The following is a 19,062-nucleotide window of genomic DNA, read 5'->3' as shown; positions in this document are numbered from 1 at the left end:
TGCTTGCAGCTTTCGGTGTGAAATCTTGTTACAGTCTGACTACTTAATCATGGCCGGTACTGCAGTCAAACGAAAGCAGAATTCTCAAGTGAACAACTTGAAAGGCAAGAAACAGCAACTTTCCTCAGCCAAGGCTCACAAAGTTGAAGAGGAAGCTGTAGAGATCGCAAACGAAGTAAGCGACGACGATTCCGAATCTGAAGAGGAGGAAGTTGAAGAGACCAACGAAGCTGAAGTTGACGGATCTGAAGAAGAATCAGAGGAAAGCGAAGAGAAAGCTGATGCTGGTGATATCGCAGACGAAGCACCTGTTGTAGATGATTCAACTTCCAATGCTGGTGAGTAATAAGTACGCCTGTATCGCCTGTTGCATCAACGATGACTTACACTTTTGACAGTGGTTGATGAAAAGGGTAACCCCGTCAACATGGAATTTGAAAAGCTTGATTGTTCAGACGCTACAAAGAATGCAGTGAAGGATATGGGCTTCACCAGTATGACCGAGGTTCAAGCTCGTACTATTCCACCTTTGATGGCAGGTCGTGATGTCCTGGGTGCTGCCAAGACTGGATCTGGAAAGACAGTTGCTTTCCTTATTCCAGCTATTGAAATGCTTTCCAAATTGAAGTTCAAGCCTCGCAATGGTAAGGAGCTGAATCAAATTTTGATAGTATTTAGGTGGATGAGACTGACCATCAAAAAATAATTTTTATCCCATCAGGAACTGGTGTTATTATCGTCTCTCCTACTCGTGAGCTGGCTCTTCAAATCTTTGGTGTTGCCAAGGATCTTCTCAAGTATCATCAACAAACCTTCGGTATTGTGATTGGAGGAGCCAACAGAAAGGCTGAAGCTGACAAGCTGATCAAAGGTGTCAATCTACTGGTTGCAACACCAGGTCGTCTTTTGGATCATTTGCAGGTTAGTGACCAAGCTGATATTGCTGTGCCCCTTTTGTGAATGTTCGCTAATCAGATTAATCTAATAGAACACAAAAGGCTTTGTTTTCAAGAATTTGAAAGCTCTTGTCATTGATGAAGCTGATCGAATTCTCGAGATCGGTTTCGAAGATGAAATGAAGCAAATCATCAAGATCCTTCCCAACGAGCGACAAACCATGTTGTTCTCAGCCACACAAACTACCAAGGTCGAAGATCTTGCTCGTATATCACTCAAGAAAGGACCTTTGTATATCAATGTTGACGAACGCAAAGATACATCTACAGCTGAAGGCTTAGAACAAGGCTATGTCGTTTGCAACTCAGACGCTAGATTCCTTCTTCTGTTCACCTTTTTGCGCAAAAACTTGAAGAAGAAGGTCATTGTGTTCTTCTCCAGCTGTAACTCTGTCAAGTACCATGCTGAATTGATGAACTATATTGATGTCCCTGTACTGGATTTGCACGTAAGTTGGCTTTTATCACGGACCCCCAAGTATCATTGTCATGGTCGCTTATAAAATGTTTTACATAGGGACGACAAAAGCAGCAAAAGCGAACAAATACTTTCTTTGAGTTCTGTAATGCGGAGAAGGGCATTTTGCTTTGTACAGATGTTGCTGCCCGTGGTTTAGATATTCCTGCTGTCGATTGGATTATTCAGTTCGATCCTCCGGATGATCCACGTGACTATATTCATCGTGTCGGTCGTACGGCGCGAGCTGGTGGTCGCGGAAAGAGTCTGCTTTTCCTTCTACCCAGCGAACTCGGCTTCTTGAGATACTTGAAGCACGCCAAGGTTCCTCTCAACGAATACCAATTCCCCACTAGCAAGATCGCCAATGTCCAAAGCCAGGTGAGTCATCAGAATAATGAACCGTTTGAGTCTTAAACGCCTTCACTAATAGAGTTTATCTTTTGTTTGTAGTTGGAGAAGTTGATTGAGAAGAACTACTACTTGAACAAGTCTGCACGAGATGGCTATCGATCATACCTTTCTGCATATGCCTCATACAGTTTGAAGAAGATTTTCAATGTTAATGACCTCGACTTGGTCAAGGTTGCCAAAGCATTTGGATTTTCCGTTCCACCCAAGGTGAATATAGCCATCGGCAGCGCTACTGACAAGAGTGATAAAATCGAACGACGTGGTGGCGGCGGTGGATTTGGAGCTGGATATCAAAAGAAGCATGACGGCAAAGAACACTTTGTCAAGCAAAGAAACAGCGCCATAGCAAGAGAAAAGGCATCCGGCAACGGAAGACAGTTTTCTCGATAATGTACCCAAGCCCAGAAAACATATTCATTCATATTAGACAACCAACAACTTCGTTTTTTTTTTAAAAAGAATAAAACATTTCAAAATCACTGTTTTTGCATTTCCTCAAACAAGTAGTTTTACAGCCTTCAGACATTTTTTGTATTTATTACAGTTGTACGGGATATCACGAGCTATCAACTATCTGACGACAGATTGGGCACTTCTGTGATGTATCAAACCAGCGATTGACGCAGTCCACGTGGAATTCGTGATGGCAAGGGAGAACCCACAATTTATCGACTAGCTTGTATGCATCAAGACAAATGCTACATCTAATATAAATAGTGCTATCAGTATGCTGACTTCGTAAATTCATCTTGAGTGCCCAGCTTGGAATAATACGTACCTTTGTTCGACGGTTTGCGTGGATTGCTTGGCCTTTTCTTTTCCCTTGGACGTTGTCTTACTTGCGACGTTTTGATGCTTCAAGATAGAGTGCTGCCTCCAAGTGATCATCTTCAGCTTTTGTCGAGCTTCACTGGAAAGTCCTCGTTCTCGCTCGTAGCCAATTTGTTCGCTTAGTCGCCATAAGCCTTCATAACTCGTATCTAGTTCGTCGTCATCCTTTTAAACAAAGAAATAAAAATCATGATAGGTTAGCACTAAAAACGAAAATGTGGAGTCATCCCATGAATATCATACCATATAATTCATAGGATTGGTTGCAACTGATCCCCAACCTCCTCTGCAAAATGGAAGAAATGAGTTAATAAAGAGAGAAAGTATCAATGTAAAACCTATTTGCAGAAATACGTACAAGGACGTCAAAGATTGATATAAGGTATTGAATTCAATCCTTTCAGTCAGAGGTCCCCGTTGCTGGGATCCTCGTCTACGCTCAAACTCGGCAACGCCTGTTAAAATGGTATATAATGGAAAATCTGGTATGAAATCATCAAGTTCGTCTGATTCTTCTTCGATGGATGATCCTAAAATGATCAATATGATTAGTTTACTATGATATATAAACTGATAATGACATATTGCATTGAGGTATACCAAATTCACTGATCGAGTTCTCTTCTCCGATTTCGCTACCAGAGTGACCGACGGATTCCGAAACGGGGGATGTGCTTTGCGTTGAACGAGTCTGTGACCGACTTCTGTCTTGAGACATCAAGAATTGTAACGGTAATCTTCTGCGTATACCCATTGGTGATGCTTCGCTGTCTGTTTGGAAGGACGAACGTGATTCAAATGGATACTGGAGAGGAAGATGAGTGAGTAGGCCAGGGAAAATGCACAAGTGATATCAGAAAGATACTTACGACATCAGATCTGCGATGGGTAAATGAGGAGAATTCTTCTTCTTGCAGTCTTCTAGCCAAACTTTCATCGTCCTCCTCTTCTTCCGTAGACCAGCCATCATCAGTATTAAAGCTTTCAAGGCCAAAAGATCTTCTATTCATATTCGCCCGTTGCGTCAAGTTGGATGTGGAATTAGTGCTATGGAAATTAGGGAGAACTCTCGCTCTCGATAAACCGGCCGTCAGTGGTCCCGTTGTTCGTCGTCTTGTCGTGCTAGGAGTGGTGATAGATGCATTGTGCATGTTTCTGAATGCGTCCGCTAATGCGTTTTCTCGATCACCAGAATCATCGTTGTCAGAGATTTCTGAATCGACGCTATTATATGATCTATCAGAGGAGGATTGTTGACTCCTTTCAGGGCCAAAAAGTCTAAGAAATAGATCCATTCGGTGATTGGAATTGGAAAATTGTGAGCTTGCTTGTGAATTAAGTTGAGGTTGATCTGGTGTTGATAGCGCTATGGAGTTTTGTGTATAGATGGATTGTCGTTGGGGTGAAGGTGTTGGCTTTGTAGTACTACGATTTCTGTTGGCCGATACTGGCTGTGGAATAAAGGGTGAGAAATCATCACCACTGTCGTCTTCGGAACGGGTACTTCCAACATCTAAGTGGTGATCTCGTCGCTCTGGACGGTGGCGTAGAGCAGAAGAGGAGCTGGATGCAAAGGAAATCGGTGAGGCTGTAGTATCGTCAGAAGGTCTGTCAGAGACAAGGTCGAACCCAATTTCATGACTGCTTGACCCGTTCGGTGATGGTGTAACACGTCTAGTTTTGGGATGATGGCCAGAATACATTCCTAGCATACCGAAAGTATTGTCGTCTGATGATGAGCCTGTGTTTTCATGTTCCCGCACATCATAGTCATCTCTGTTTCTCTTCCTTGGCATATCAGTGGTATTTCGTTGTTGTTGAGAAGAATTATGGTGCTGTTGGACACTTTGAGCGGAGAATGGTTCATCACTTGACCGAGAGACGATAGAGCTTGTCGAACTGGGCATCGCTGTTCTCCTTGGCTGTGGTTCTATGAAGCCCAGGCTGTATATATCGTCTTCATCTGCATCTTCGTTATCTTCCTCCCCTCGCGCTTCGCTTTGGCCAAACCAGCTTGGTCCAGCCCAGCCTCCTAGATAGTCCACTTCGTCTTCAGCGCTATCCTCATGTCCATCTTCACCGAGCACAAGCTTGTTGTTACCGTACTCGATTTCGTCCTGGAATTCATCATCGTCATTTTCTTCCATTCCATGAGTGCCAGGGTACAGATAATCATCAGAATCGCTTTGTGCGTAGGTTACTGTGGGAGCCTTCGTTCTTCTTGAGGTCTTCCTTCGGCGTTTGTTTGTCCTGCTGAGCCGATCGAAAACGTCTTCACTGGCCATCGAATGCTAGTTCAATGGTTGATTGCTTTGATTCGATGGTTATAATTGTTCTGATTTCGCAAAAGACTTTCGCTCTTAGTACGAATTGTGGTTAATTTTCGCAATTTTGGAGAGATTAAGCGAGGTAAAGTCTTAGGGTAAAAGTAATTTTTTATTGGATACAGTGACAGCGAGTCTCAGCAGTCCCAATGATGAATTCAAACTTTCAAGCTTCATCTGGCACAGAGTTCCCAACACCTTCGCCTCTACGGACGCCCACTTCGCACAAAAGATCTATAATATTGGTTTGCTTCAAAGTTTCTAACTCTTCTGCAGTCTTAGTCAACAATAGGCCAGCAAATGCCATTGAGTTGACGCTCAATTTGATGCCTTTCTCGGCAACCTCCCAATGCTCCTTTTGTCGAGGAACCATCATCATATACTGGTGGGTAAGAATGAAGTTGAAAGAGAAAGTTATTTCGCTATCGTTTTCTCGAAGCTGTTGTATCATACTATCCAAGAGACCGAAGAACATTTGTCCCAAATAATCTTCTACCATGTCCATGTCTGTGGTTGATCCAATGAAGTTCAAATCCAAAGGAACAAGAACATGGATGTAGGGCAGACTCTTGATAGTGTATATCTCACCTGGATATCAACTCGTCAGAATAGTTTCTTAATGCCCATGGTGATGGAACAGCGTGACTTACCAGCCTTACGACCAGGAATATGTTCATAAACGACACTAATTGGCGGGGAGAATGTGGCCTTTGAAAGTGGGACGATTTGGATATGCTTGTGTGGTTGGCTGCAAAAATCAATGTTATTGGTTCGTTCGCTATACCAAGCATGATGAAAAAAAACCATACCTTGCGCCTGATAATTCACCACAGTTATAGAAAGCCATTGATGGCTGAGGCAGTTGGGCAAGAACTTCCCATGTAGCTCTCAAGTCACTTGGCAAAAGCGGTTCTGTTTGCTTCTTGAACTCTAAAATATTGCATTTAGCTTGAGAACATACACTCTCCCGTGCTAAAACAGCAGCAGATATACCTTTTGTTACAACGAGGAGGTGGTGAGGGACAACGCAAAATTTGTTGAGGAGCAAACGATGGTCCTTGAGGTCTTTGACGTGTAGCTCTGGGTTTGGGTTTTCGAACGGGTCTTCATTGCCAGCTCCATTTTTTACGTCTGCAGATTTGGGTTTCGATAACAAAGAAGGCGCATTTGTGATTTGAAACTGTACATGTCAACCATTCAGTGAGTTTCCAAAGGTACGTGGAATTATACAAGATTCAAAAAATCGCGTTGTACCTCGATTCCATCTTGCGTTTTTGTTTCTGTTTCTGTTTCGAAAAAGAAGAGACTTCCATTCTGCAAAGCAGTATTGTACTTGTTCTCGATTAGCGTTTCTAGTTTTTCTATCATTACAAATTGAACAACGTGCGGTTTCCTGCTTGACGGTTTTCAAATCGATATTTTTTATTTGAACACTACGGAGTACCAAAAAATTGCCTGGAAATCTCTTGTGCCAGTCTGCGCACGGTTGCAGGTCATCTTCCAATTACTTTGGCGGTTCAACAACTCTGATCAAACCACCAGCATCTGAGCTAAGTACAAGGATTGAAATTTTCTGAACTTTTTTCATGATGGACTTCAGCGAAGATGCGTCAGTTCCCAGCAAGGCATTGTCTTCCGTTACAGAAACATAATCGAAAATGCCATTAATAGCCGTGTAGCCGTCTTTCCAAAAGTGAACATTACCAGAGAGCAATTTGACGTATACTTTGACGTAAGTTCCAACATTAGGCCGTCCATTTTTGTTGGAAAGTACACGTATCAATCCGCTGTTTTCCACGACTTGAACATTCAGAGCATTCGAGAAGTGTGCACTAGATTGGATAATTCCACCGCCTTGCACTTCAACCAGGATATTTTTGTTCTGGAGTTCAACTGGTATGTCAAGCTTGATGGAATTTACGCCAGGTTTAGATTTGCCAATCAATTCAAATTCATCAGCAGCAGCTCGAGAATGAACGTTATCAGTAGAAGACTCTTGGAGGCATTGTTCAACGTTATACTCGTGGTCGTAGTTGGCTGCGACCAACGAGTAATTACCAGAAGAGTTCTTGCTAATAAACGGATTGGTTGAGAAGAGCATTTCAATATTTAAAGCATATATCTTGAGCCTCATGGTCCTGATATTGGCACATGAGACGACTGCGTGCGTATCTGTCACATTCAAGTCCAGTGAAGGACCACGGCTTAGCTCTTTAACATTCAATTGCTCTACAGTCAGCTGCGTATCTTCTTCATCGAAGCTGGCTGAGGTACCGTCCACTTCGTTGTAAATGTTGACTATATCCTCAAACCTTCGGCGCCAAGTAAGGAGTGGATAATTCTTGTACTTGATTGCTAGATCTCTTGTGGATTCGATGGTTTGTTCGTAGCTGTCGAATGCATCACATGGGACCCTGAGACTAAGGAAGGCGTCCAAATAGTCGCTCTGAACAGGAATGGACAGAGCATGCCCTTCTTGAAGTGCATTTTTAATTCTTGTATGGACTTTTCGAGCTTCTGCCAATCGCTCTTGATATACCAAATAGATGCCCAGGCACAACAAGTCTTCGACATCATGTTCTCGTTTCTGAGATAAATATTCTAGGAAACTGACATACTGCTGGTAAAAAGCGTGATTGAGAATGAATTTATCACTTCCAACAGAGTGCGCTATGAAAGGTAGCAATTATTAGCGAAGGAACGCAAAGAATATTTATGGTTTTAGAAACTTACCTCTGGCCTTGACAATTGGATCGTAGTCCAAGATTTGGAAATATTTAAACGATGTCTTTGGTAAATCAACCAGTGCCGATGTGAAGTACTTGCCAACTTTTTCAAGCTGTTGCTGCTCCATTTTGAGGAAATCTCGGATAGCTATAGGTAAATTGTGTCGGACGCCATAAATCCACAAATCATAATTATAGTATTTCCGATCTCTGAGAACGTTGATAACGCTGCTTGCAAACGCCGAGTTGCTCATTCTTTGGGTAATGAGATTGATATCAGTCTTCATCAGATTGGTAGCCTTGAGGTATTCAATGACTTCAGTAATTGTTCCATGAGATGCAATTGATTGCCAGTCTTTTATACCACCCTCTACAATGGACTGCTTGACGACGATGTCTGTAAGCTTGGACCTTGCAACCAGCTCTCCATTCACTGTAACCGAAATGGGCACATTGGTATAATCGCCATCCTCTGGGAAGTAGAAGAAGCTAGTTGCCTTCTGCCATGTTGTATAGGGCTCAATGCGGATGGTGGTAGCATCCAGGTATCTGCTCTTCCTGGTTGGGAAGGAACCGATGGGTATTTGGAATGATACTTCAATCACGTAAGTCTCAGCCGTCATATCTAGAGGTTGAGAGAGAACATTACACTATTATTCTTATGTTAGCTGTATATCATTATTTTTTGATATAACTTACTGCTAATCACTATGTGCATTCCATATTCTACAAATTTTCTCATATCGTGATTAGGAATGACTTGTATTGTGCCAAGTTGGTCATATTCTAAGGTATTGAAGATATTCTGAACAACCAATAACTTTTCTTGATTGGAAGCCACTTCATAAAGCTACAAAACAATAGCATTAGTGACGATTACATTTATGAATCCTTTACATAAAGGGTATACTACCTTCAAGTTGCGATGGAACACTAGTGCAGGTGTAGTAGCACTAATTTTCACCTTGTTCTCTTCAGGTACAAAGTTGGATGAAATTACGGCATGATTTTTGTATGGCAGGTCAAGCACTGCTAGAGCAAAAACTTGTTCTGTGAAGGAACCAGTTGCTTGTGCAAAGTGCTTCATTCGACTTCAGTTAGAAACTGGCTAAATTAAAAGCTGTTGATACACATCGTACACTCACCTGCGATAAGAAAGGAGAATTGTTCTCATGCATCAAGTAATCTAACCAGAATGCATTGATAGATATTGAAACGTACTGATTCAAGTAATTTGTTTCTCGGTATTCTCTTGTTCGATCCTTGTACTGGTAGGTATGTGATTTCTGAACAGTTTTCCTCATTTCCATCAAGGCTTTTTCTTCCTCGTCATCGCCATCCATATCATCTTCATCATGGCTATCATCAGCTACGCTCCCTTCCTGAACTTGATCTTTAAGCAAGCAAAAGTGATGAAAAGAAGAATGAAATAGCAGAATCATTAGTTAGTAATGAATGCATTTTCCGTAAGTTCTTTCTTTTAAAAACATGCTAAGTACCCATTTGAGCAGATGCTGGTGGAGCACCCGGCGGTACAGGGTTGCTATATGATGAACTACCGAAAGAACGTGTAGTTGGCATAGACTGTGGTTCCATTTCAATACCTGAAAACATCTGTGCTGCTATTGATGATGGTGGTGGCGGCGACGACGATGGCAGTGGTGCGGACATTGCCATACTATTTGCATTGTAGAATCATCAGTTAGTATGGTCATCCTCCAAGTAAGAAATATGACTTCACTTACTCCATATGCGGTCCTCTTTGCAAACTCATACTTGTGCCAGCTAACACAGTATCGAATTGGTGTTGCAAAATGGACGTTTCTGGAGGTGAAATTTCAATATCTTCCAGGATCAATTTGCGCACTGTATCGTGAATAGCAGGAACTTGTTTGGCCAGAAGCACCTTCTCAAAAACGTTGAGAGTCTCGAACTGATGCAAGTCATTTGCGAAAGATTCCAGATCAGAATTTAGCATGTACAGATCCAAAAAGGTTTTTTCGAGCTTGCTCTAAAGGCCAAAGTTAGCCATAGAATTGATTTGGCTACATCATATGAAGGACTTTTACCTGTAGAGCTATTTTGACGACTTCATTGAAGAAATCTTGATCTTTGTGCATGAGCCAAAAGTTTAGTTCATGACATGCATGCTCATCAAAAAGTTCCAGTTTTTGGTCCTTGCTCAGCGACTCCCATGTGTTTAGAAAGCTAAATTTCTCTAGTTCCTCAGAGCTATTGAGGGTTTTGTAGATGGAGTAAAGCTTCTCAATGCTGTCGATGACCTCTCGGTCTTGGTCTACGCAGACTTCGTTTGGAGCATCAGCTGCCGCTAGTAATGTTACCTCTCTTGCTCTTACGATAGCCTTTCCAGGATCCACTGGAGCAAAATGTCTGAGATCAATAGTAGAAAGTTGGGTTTGACATTGCAGCTTGACGTCTCGCGCAACCGCTTGATCTCCTGAAATGACAAGAATGCTCAGATAATTGGACGTGCCGACGGATTGTCTGTCAATTACTATCTTGCCGTTCGCATCAGGCTTGACCACTTGCGTCTCGAGATTTACAATTTTGAGGAAATCTGATTGAATTATCAGCAAGATGTTTGCTATTTATCAATGGACAAATTTGTATACCTACCATACTCAGGGACAGCATCCCAAAAAGTAGATGAATTCAAGGACATTAATTGTTCGCCTCGCATGAGGACACGGTCGATCCCCTTAAATGAACGTCCTCTTGGTGCAGATTGGAAATCAACAGCAGTTTTGAGTTTCTTGTTCGTGACCGTTGTGTCGGATTGCTTTTGGCGTTTCAGTAATAGCGAAGGATTTTGAAGGGTGGTGCTTGTCCACTTATTGAATCTTGATCTTTCCAAAATATATTGATACTCCTCACTGAGCTTTCGGCCACTGACAAACAAGGTGTTATTTTGGCATTCACCAATACTGCGTAGAAAATGACGCTTCTGTGTTCTTTTTGGCACGTAATTTTCTTGAGGAGTGCGATGACTTAGCGTGCTGGTTCCGGAAACGATGGCATAAGTCTTGCTTGAGAAATTTTGCAGCTTTACAGTGATAGTCTGATCATCAACGATTATGTCGTGAATAGATAGGGGAGTTCTAACCATTTCTCCCGGACTCTCTGCAATCCACCTGTGTCCTAATGTGAGATTTGTCCACAATGCATCTTTGGGTGTTTCTTTGCCACCTGCGATAATGTAAAGTGACACATTGACAGTGGTGTTGGTCATCACACACCGTAGATGGTACTTGCCAGGCGTTAAGTCCTGTATTTGAATAAAACCGGTATAGACAGTCATCTTGTCAGAGCAGTCAGCTAACAGAGATCTGTATCATAGAGTGAGCGAGGAATCCAAATATATTAACATATTGTGGCATATTAGAAAACTTACGAGTCGACACCACTTTTTCCCAGCGAGAGAATGTAGTCTTCCCCGGAATAGAAAGGTAGTCTAATATTATTGCCTTCACTTTCAAAGACGGAAGCAGGCCAAAAGTTGATCTGCTCATCAACCTTCACTTGAATGTCTTGACGAAGTTTAGGGATGCGAATTCGTGTAATGTTGGATAGTTGACCGAGTTTAACTTCTCCATTTTCATTCGTGGTGAAGGAAATCGGAATGGTGGATGTAATGAACTTATGCTTCAGCTCAACAGAAAGTGTATACCGGCGTCTTGGTTCGCCTAAGCATAGTAAAATAAGTTAGTGTAATCCTACATCAATAACTCGATATGTGTGTATCACTGACCATTCTTTCCTGTCACATTGAGAGTATATCCACTTTCGTCTGAGCGTGCATAGACAGATATGCATTCATGGTCGCTTCTATCGATGTTTATGGCATGAGTAGCATTAACCTGTTGATACTTTTCTCCACCAGAACATCGCTTGATCTTTCCTTCGAGATTAAATTGAAGACGTTGAACTACAAGTGTAAAAATAAAGAGTTAAAATGGATAGAAATCCCAAGCCGAAGAGGATTTTAAATTGATACTAACGATCCGGAGGAACGCGGAATTGACCAGTATATGGCTTGTTGTCCGTGAAATGTACATCTGCCAACTTGTAAGTACTCTCAATACCTGACTTGTCCTTCGACATCACGCTTAATACCATGTCTTCTATTAAAGACAAAGGAGCGCGCTGATCGCCAACGTTCAAGAATGGAATAACGGTCACCGATGCGGTGTTTTCTTTTTGAAGGCTTTCGTGGTTGACATAAAATGATGCGTCAAACTTGTAATCTTCGTTTACACTTTGGTAATCGACGACTTGAGCATAGTTTTCTAACTTGATGAGAAGAGGATTGCTCTCCTGGCTCTCAGTAAATGGTAGTGCAATATTACTGGATGAATCAGACTGAAGGTTATTTAATAAAGGTTGTTCCAGATCATACTTCTTCACATAAAAATTTTACCTCATATTCCTTTCCTTTCAACCACACAGTATAACCGGATGTTATCCTTTTGTTCTGCTCATCAGTAATGGTCAAAAGCTGTCCAGAAACAGTTGGTCTAACAATGCAGTTGACAAAGCCCTAAGACTATGGTTTAATTTTTGAGGCGCAATGAAGGAGGCAAAGCGATAGACATCTATACCTTTTGAATGAGAGCACGGCAACTCTTCCTTCCGCTGATAAAATCAATCACCCAGAGACCGCGTCCCGTAAGTTCTTTGCAAGCAAGGCCATTCTCGCCGCCAAATGTGAAGGAGGCTTCATGTACCTCCTTTGGATCGCCGGTAATGTTACTTTTGTACGATTCCCATATAGGCGTTAAACCGTCGAGGTCGATGTTGGGATCGACCGTCTGCAGCTTGGGATTCTCCCTGTAATAATTATACATGTTGATCCTGAATACCCTGATGCTGACGTCTTGAACATTTTTCAGTCGCAAGCTCATAGTAACCGGTTCATCTGGATACCAAATCTTTGATCTTTTGGATTTCAAAGTGAATTCAAAGTCCTGCCTCTCTACGAAGGACTCGAATTTTGACTGGCCCAGGATGCTAATGCTGTAGGTACAAAGAGATAATCAGAAGTTTATCCCAAATGTACAAGTGCAAAATAAAGTTAGGCACCATACCATTCGTTCGCCGTCATTATTCCGGCGGTAAACATGGTTTCCGCATACAAGGGGTCCAAATAAGACTGACTATCGAGGATACCATAAAACGTCTTAACAGGTTCCCCTAAAACGAACAAAAGTTTCAAATATTCTGAAATGAGGGCAGTTTCGCTCACTTCAGGTGCATCAAGCAAAAAAAGCTACGGGGCAGATGATGAGAACTTCTTCAAATCATTTGATGTTTGCATGAAAAGCTGCATACCTTTTCATGATCGCGAGCACCTAAGAAATAATCAACGGATTCCTCCGTTCTGTCATATCCAAACTTTCCATCGAATATTGAGCTTGATTTTCTTTGTCGCGGAAGTCGAAGATACCTGATGTTTTTTTTTTGGGAGATATTGTTATTCACGTATTCTTCGGAAATCACATAGTTAGAAAGCTGAGAAGCTTACTCCTGGAACCTGTCGGAATCATAGTTTTCATGATACAAGTTCATCACCAGCTGCTTGTGCAAGGCCATGCGCTTCCATTTCTCCGCTCCAGAAGGTACTTTGGACAAAAATTCAAGAGCCTTATCGAGATAGTCTTTCACGACATCATCTGGTATAAATTGATCAGTGGTGCCATTCGCAAATTGGTCCGTCGCTGGCTGTAGCTTTGTTAAGTAAAGCACTACAAAGTTCATGTCGCTCAGTATAGCGGGTATCTCTTCCGCTAGTTCCGACAGCTGCATTAGCGTCAATCCCTTTAGGTCTAGTCGGTCATACATTTGAACATCTTGCTTTTTCTGGCTGAAACGCGTCGCGATAGCTTTGGCAAGCCGTTTCACAAAACCTGGAAGCTTTATGGGGGCGTTACTAGCGCTCTTAAGGATGCACCGAATAACGAGATAGTCGTCATAAACGGATTGTACAGGTATATTGTAAAGAAAGGGTATAGCGATGGGTTCAAAGGGATTTGACGAGTTACGTAAACGGTCCAAATATTCAGTCTGAAACAGTTCAGTTAACCTGCTTTCACTGAAGAAGTTTGGATCCAATGCCGATGGGTGTCGGGTGTCGCTGCTGTTGGCTTCTTCCAAAGAGGAGTCACCCGAGATTACTTCCTGGTTACGGCTGAAAGTTAAGGGATCAATCCCATGCTGTTGCATTAAGTATTTACAGCTTGCGGCTGGATCGATGGGATAGCTCAGAAGGTAAAACCGCATTTTCAGCTTAGACTCCACTTCGTCGCGATTTCTGGACGAAGACTCGGTGATTTTCCCTTTAACCTGCTCAAAAATTGCAATTTCTTCCTGACTAAGCTCAACTGGAAGTTTTTCAAGATCAATTTTCTTCTGTTGCAGGATAGCCTCGAGCCTTTGCAATAGGACGAGTGCCTCGTAGTAAAAAGCATCTTCGGATCCAGGAACAAGCCTCTTAAGCATGTCGTTTCGAGCATCAATACTTGTATCCAAAGCAAAATCCTCGAGGAATTTGGGTACTGTCGATGCCATTTTTTACGTTTTTGAAGACCTTGGGGAAGAGAAGCAAGAATATGCACAGTGATCGTTCAATACTTCGCCACACCAGAAAAGATAGAGTTTTGCACGTGACATTCTCATTTTGAAAATGTAAATTTATCATAAATACAAGTGACGCAAGGTAATTTTTTGAACAATTTTTGCACCACTTGGTTCGACACAATTCTCGTAACAAAAGCTAGTGTTGAACGTTGATAGTAGGAAAGGCATGCAAAGCCATGCGGAATTCGTTGAACGACATAGTACGACGTTCAGCGCGGATAAAAGATCTTAATTCAATATCCAGACATACACCATTCATAACTAGTACATACCAATATCAACATCAAGTGGCAAATCTTTATGTCGGAAGAGGATTACAACCAATACAAGGCAAGGGACGAAGGCGAAGAATGGATGTCTGTACGCTCTGCTCGTGTGCTATTGTTAGCCCTTTGATGAGGAATTATCTATTACGGCGATCATATGCAAGCGAGGCTCTTCGAACAATTGATACCCCTTGTGATCAGTATACAAGAGTAAAGCAGCCATCCAAAACTTTACCAAAGTTCGATACCAAGAAAACAGCTGCAGAATCAAAACAATCATCTTTGATTCAAATAATAGAAAAAGCACATGAAAAATTCAAGAATGGCCATGGTGTCAGCTCCAAGGCCATGGCAGAGATATTGAAACAGCACAAACCTTTATCTGCACAATCGAATCCAGTCAACCAACGTTCTGCAAACTACTACGAAATGCTGATTGAAATGCTAGAGTTCCGAGCATTGAATGTTCAGAAATCGACATCATGGGCGAGGGTACGGGAATTGTTTGAAGAATACTCTAGCTTACAAGGTACACCAACATTGCCCATGCTACAAATCGCCATTACTGCGTTTGGAAGATCAGGACAACTTGGTAAATGTGAGGAATTGGTGGAGCAAGTCGATCGAATGGAAAAGTTATCCAGATCATCGTACATCGAAACGCACTATCGACTCTTTGAGGCGTATATGCGACAAGGAAAGAGCAAACCGGCACTTGGAGTTTTACAAGACATCAAGGTCGAATTATCAAATGAATCCCTTGTCAAAGCCATTGAACGAATGGCAGACGCAGCAGCACGCATGAACAATGCCGGTGTTCTTTTCGAGACTTTGGAATCGGTCGATATCTCGCTTATTGCTAGCAATAAGCACGTTGCGCGCAAGGTCATAGATACGCTGTGGAAAGGGCAGTGGCTGGCGATAACGGACATGGTGTGTGAAAACAAGGAGGAGAAAAATCAAATGCTCAACACTCTTCGGCGTCTCGACATTAACAAAAGTCAAGACTTTTCGTTCATATGCCAACATATCATTGTGCAAGCATTACGGAATTTAGACCAAGTTTCTCGAAAACACATGCAACTGGAAAAATCATCGAATTCGGGGCAGTGGATGCCAACACACTATGCTCAGTTGTTTTTAATTAGTCGTGTCGCACTATTGGTCGAGCTTACGCTTACAGCATTCCCGAAACTACAGCTGCCATCTCAATGCATGCATGACTTGTCTCATCTATTTGCAATATCAGGCAATCCGGATGCTTCTGAAAAGATTCTCTGTTTGCTTCGAAAGCGCAACTGTATACCGAGTGACAAGAATCCTTCTGAAGTCATATCTGCATTTGAAGCTTCTCAATTGTCGAGAGAAACATCGTCGATATCCAGTGATGACATCCAGACTACCACGACTTTCCCAATTGATGCACAACAACAGTCATCAGTCCGGTTTAACCGTGATCTGAATGATATTCACTCTCAACATCTTGCGAAGGCACTTATGCAGGACTTTTTGGCCAACAAGCAATGGGATCAATGTCTTGTTCTCTACGAAAAAATGTTGGTTTTGAATCAAGACTTTGCTCTAAGCGGACAATCTGGACTTCTCGAATATGCAATTATTGCTCATGCTGCCCAGAAACAATGGAATGCGTGCCATACGTCACTGCGTCAAGCGATTGCACATCAGAAAGATGATCTCTCCAGTGATTTTCTCAAAAGGCTTCTCAATAGGATGGCCCATCTCTACCAATTGGATCGCACTAATCTATCTGGCAACCGTATTGTAAGAGTCATGGAGATGGTGGAGAAGACCTGTAAGGTTCAGCTAGATATTGCATATACCAATGCCTTGATCCGCAAGCTGGGAGAAGAACGTGATCTGCAGGCAGCACGGCGGTTGTACAAGTGGGTTTTAGAGCCACAAGGACAGAATACCCTTGCAGAGACTTCAACCAGGGCTATCAATCGAGCAACTTTCCACGCCATCATGAATGCTGCAGTGCATAATAATGATATAGACCTCGCGATACAGGCATATAAAGATTTATTACACCGCTGGCGGCCAAGGTTACCGGAGGTCAAGTCAGAGGAATCTTTGACAGCACATGAATCGCATATCAACCAGCATTTGGAACCCACTTTAATCACGTACAACATTTTGCTAAATGCTTACGCTTCGCGTCGGCCATCGCCCAAGTTTTCTCAGATATACAATCTGTATCGTCGAATGCTGATAAGACAAGTGGAACCTGACCAGGTGACTTACGGTACTCTCGCAAAGGCTTTCTCAAAAGCCGATGACCAAGAACTTGTCAGAGAAGTGTTGCATGGAAAACCCAAACCTATCTCCCATAAATAGAACAGAACTGCATCGTCATTTCATGAGCACAAGCTGCCATTGTAGAATTATTTCCATCCCAACCTTGTAACATAATAGGAGCTGAAACTAGAAGAACTGACTAAAAATGAACGATCCATCTTTGATCATGAGTCTGTCTGTCTGTCAAATGATTCAGCAAGTGAGATTAAGCTGAGAGATAATTACATGATTGCTTTAATTGTAAGATGTAGCATAAAAGTGTGTATAGTACAAGTAGTGATTCAAAAAAACCAAATCGGTCAAAGTGTTCAAACATCTATATCGGTTGATTCCGCAGGAGTGCTAGGTTCACCTCTCCACAAAACACCTCTGCTTTCACCATCCCTTGCATCGCCATCGTTATCGAAATCATCTTCGTACCATTCACCAACCACTTCTACTTGGCCGCCAAGGTCACGGATATCCTTGTGTGCTTCAGAGTCTTCTTTGGCCTCACGTTGTTCGTCTTCACCATCCTCCAAAAAGCCTTGGATGTCCGGAGGTATTTCTTGCATCTGGATGCTGGGTGCTCCATCGAGATACCTTAATTGCTCCAGGATGCGTTGCTTGAGCCGAGTAAGATAGGCTCGGTCGTTCTGGTTCTCCAACCTTCCCGATAAATGTGGGTGAAGTTGATAATCAGGCTTGAAGAATTCTCTATACTCGTTGTCAGGAAGATTATTATCGAGCTCTGTATCGACTAGAATGGAAGTTTCGTATGTCCAGCATCGAGCTACATTGCGTATCGTGTAGCCACCACCACCCAAGACAAGAAGGGGAATACCAAAGCTTTTGATAAACTGCACACATTTTCCGTGTGCTTCAATACTGAGGTTAAAGCAACCAAGACGATCACAACCGAGAGAGTCGGCTCCACATTGCAAAACAATGGCAGAAGGTTTGAAAGTGTTGATGACAGCTTCCATGACTTGACGGAATAGCCAGATGTATGAATTATCGTCGATACCGTCACGCAGAGGCACATTGACAGAGTAGTACTTTCCAAGACTAGAGCCTATTTCATCAAAATGACCCGTTCCCGGAAAGAAGTCGCCGTTGTATTTATGAAACGAGACAGTCATGACTCGATCGGTTGTGTAAAATGCTTCTTGCACACCATCTCCATGATGAATATCAATGTCCACATACAAAACTCTTGGAAAGTGTCTCAGTAGCTCCAGAATGCCGAGCACAATATCATTAACATAACAGAAGCCACTGGCTTCGCATCGTTTGGCGTGATGAAGTCCTCCTGACCAATTGATGCAGATGTCGGCGCCTCCTGCTATGAGTTTCCGCGCTGCTTCGATCGTTGCACCAGCGTATATTTGACAGAAATCGTACATTCCATCAAAGATAGGGCAGTCATCTCCCACATTGAAGCGTTGAAAGTACTTTGCAAAGTTTTCGGCGTTATCCGGTGTTACTCTATACATACATGTGTGAGTCTTCTCAATCGTTGACAAACACTCAAAAAGGAGTCAGTTGCAATACCTTTTCAAAAAGTCAATGTAGTCATGAGCATGGAAGTCGGTGATCTCTTGATCAGTGGCTCTTCTGGGTTGGAAGACTTCCAACTTCTTGTGCAATCCATACTTGAGAACTAAATGGTTGGTCAATGTCAATCTATGTGGTTTCATGGGATGTCTTTCCTGCAATAGTATGCAATAGTCAGCGACAACAAGTTCTATGAGCATTTGCCAAATAGCAGAAGAGAGCTTACTCCATAGTGATAATTGCCAACACCTTCATCGTGAAAGTAAGCAACTCTGGATTTGCTGTGAGGAGCTAAGCGGTAAGTGCCTGGTTCAGAGCTTTTTGCCTTCCGTGCTGATTTACTATTGTCAGTAAATGTCGCTTCGTCGCTTTGATTACGTCTGCCCATTTGCTGAATTATATTAGTGATGTGGACAGCGCACAGGATTCGTGGCTTGTCTTGCCAGCTCTCCTCAAGTTGAAAAACCCACAAGTTTCTAACTCCGTCACATTTCTACGTCCATTGTCTTCTCGGCCCAGTCTTTCACATTATAGGGTATTTCTCTGGCCTATAAGCATACTGAAAGAGAGAACGCTGAT

At 42.4% G+C, this 19,062-nt stretch overlaps 6 protein-coding genes across 6 annotated transcripts; 2 read left to right on the top strand and 4 right to left on the bottom strand.

The window, feature by feature from the left end:
* On the top strand, nt 1-2,300 carry K450DRAFT_225982 (uncharacterized protein). The gene is made up of 6 exons (XM_051586478.1): nt 1-338; nt 399-644; nt 722-921; nt 989-1,405; nt 1,474-1,794; nt 1,867-2,300. The coding sequence occupies exons 1-6, from the start codon at nt 50-52 to the stop codon at nt 2,215-2,217; spliced, it is 1,824 nt and encodes a 607-aa protein (XP_051448035.1). The 5' UTR covers nt 1-49; the 3' UTR covers nt 2,218-2,300.
* On the bottom strand, nt 2,257-5,053 carry K450DRAFT_225978 (uncharacterized protein). The gene is made up of 6 exons (XM_051586477.1): nt 3,528-5,053; nt 3,259-3,463; nt 3,017-3,188; nt 2,902-2,944; nt 2,606-2,823; nt 2,257-2,531 (listed from the first exon to the last, which is right to left on the bottom strand). The coding sequence occupies exons 1-6, from the start codon at nt 4,941-4,943 to the stop codon at nt 2,384-2,386; spliced, it is 2,202 nt and encodes a 733-aa protein (XP_051448034.1). The 5' UTR covers nt 4,944-5,053; the 3' UTR covers nt 2,257-2,383.
* Nucleotides 5,054-5,073: 20 nt separating this feature from the next.
* On the bottom strand, nt 5,074-6,370 carry K450DRAFT_225974 (uncharacterized protein). The gene is made up of 5 exons (XM_051586476.1): nt 6,237-6,370; nt 5,976-6,162; nt 5,792-5,912; nt 5,633-5,730; nt 5,074-5,570 (listed from the first exon to the last, which is right to left on the bottom strand). The coding sequence occupies exons 1-5, from the start codon at nt 6,348-6,350 to the stop codon at nt 5,149-5,151; spliced, it is 942 nt and encodes a 313-aa protein (XP_051448033.1). The 5' UTR covers nt 6,351-6,370; the 3' UTR covers nt 5,074-5,148.
* Nucleotides 6,177-14,491, bottom strand: K450DRAFT_225968 (uncharacterized protein). The gene is made up of 17 exons (XM_051586475.1): nt 13,251-14,491; nt 13,058-13,172; nt 12,814-12,995; nt 12,328-12,742; nt 12,147-12,266; nt 11,728-12,088; nt 11,478-11,654; nt 11,121-11,412; nt 10,346-11,055; nt 9,778-10,286; nt 9,454-9,719; nt 9,313-9,386; nt 8,854-9,101; nt 8,622-8,789; nt 8,408-8,558; nt 7,716-8,333; nt 6,177-7,652 (listed from the first exon to the last, which is right to left on the bottom strand). Exons 1-17 carry the CDS (start codon nt 14,291-14,293, stop codon nt 6,487-6,489), a joined length of 6,615 nt encoding a protein of 2,204 aa, XP_051448032.1. The 5' UTR covers nt 14,294-14,491; the 3' UTR covers nt 6,177-6,486.
* Nucleotide 14,492: 1 nt separating this feature from the next.
* Nucleotides 14,493-17,117, top strand: K450DRAFT_225966 (uncharacterized protein). The gene has a single exon (XM_051586474.1). It carries the CDS (start codon nt 14,539-14,541, stop codon nt 16,984-16,986), a length of 2,448 nt encoding a protein of 815 aa, XP_051448031.1. The 5' UTR covers nt 14,493-14,538; the 3' UTR covers nt 16,987-17,117.
* An 8-nt stretch (nt 17,118-17,125) lies between these two features.
* Nucleotides 17,126-18,899, bottom strand: K450DRAFT_205732 (uncharacterized protein). Its single transcript, XM_051584737.1, has 3 exons — nt 18,710-18,899; nt 18,481-18,638; nt 17,126-18,414 (listed from the first exon to the last, which is right to left on the bottom strand). Exons 1-3 carry the CDS (start codon nt 18,869-18,871, stop codon nt 17,256-17,258), a joined length of 1,479 nt encoding a protein of 492 aa, XP_051448030.1. The 5' UTR covers nt 18,872-18,899; the 3' UTR covers nt 17,126-17,255.
* Between the last annotated feature and the right edge of the window lie 163 nt (nt 18,900-19,062).

Source organism: Umbelopsis ramanniana, assembly GCF_025399195.1.
Source record: "Umbelopsis ramanniana AG unplaced genomic scaffold K450scaffold_7, whole genome shotgun sequence".
NCBI lineage: Eukaryota > Fungi > Mucoromycota > Umbelopsidomycetes > Umbelopsidales > Umbelopsidaceae > Umbelopsis > Umbelopsis ramanniana.
Note: the sequence above shows the minus strand (reverse complement) of the source record. Positions and strands in the feature narration are given on the sequence as shown.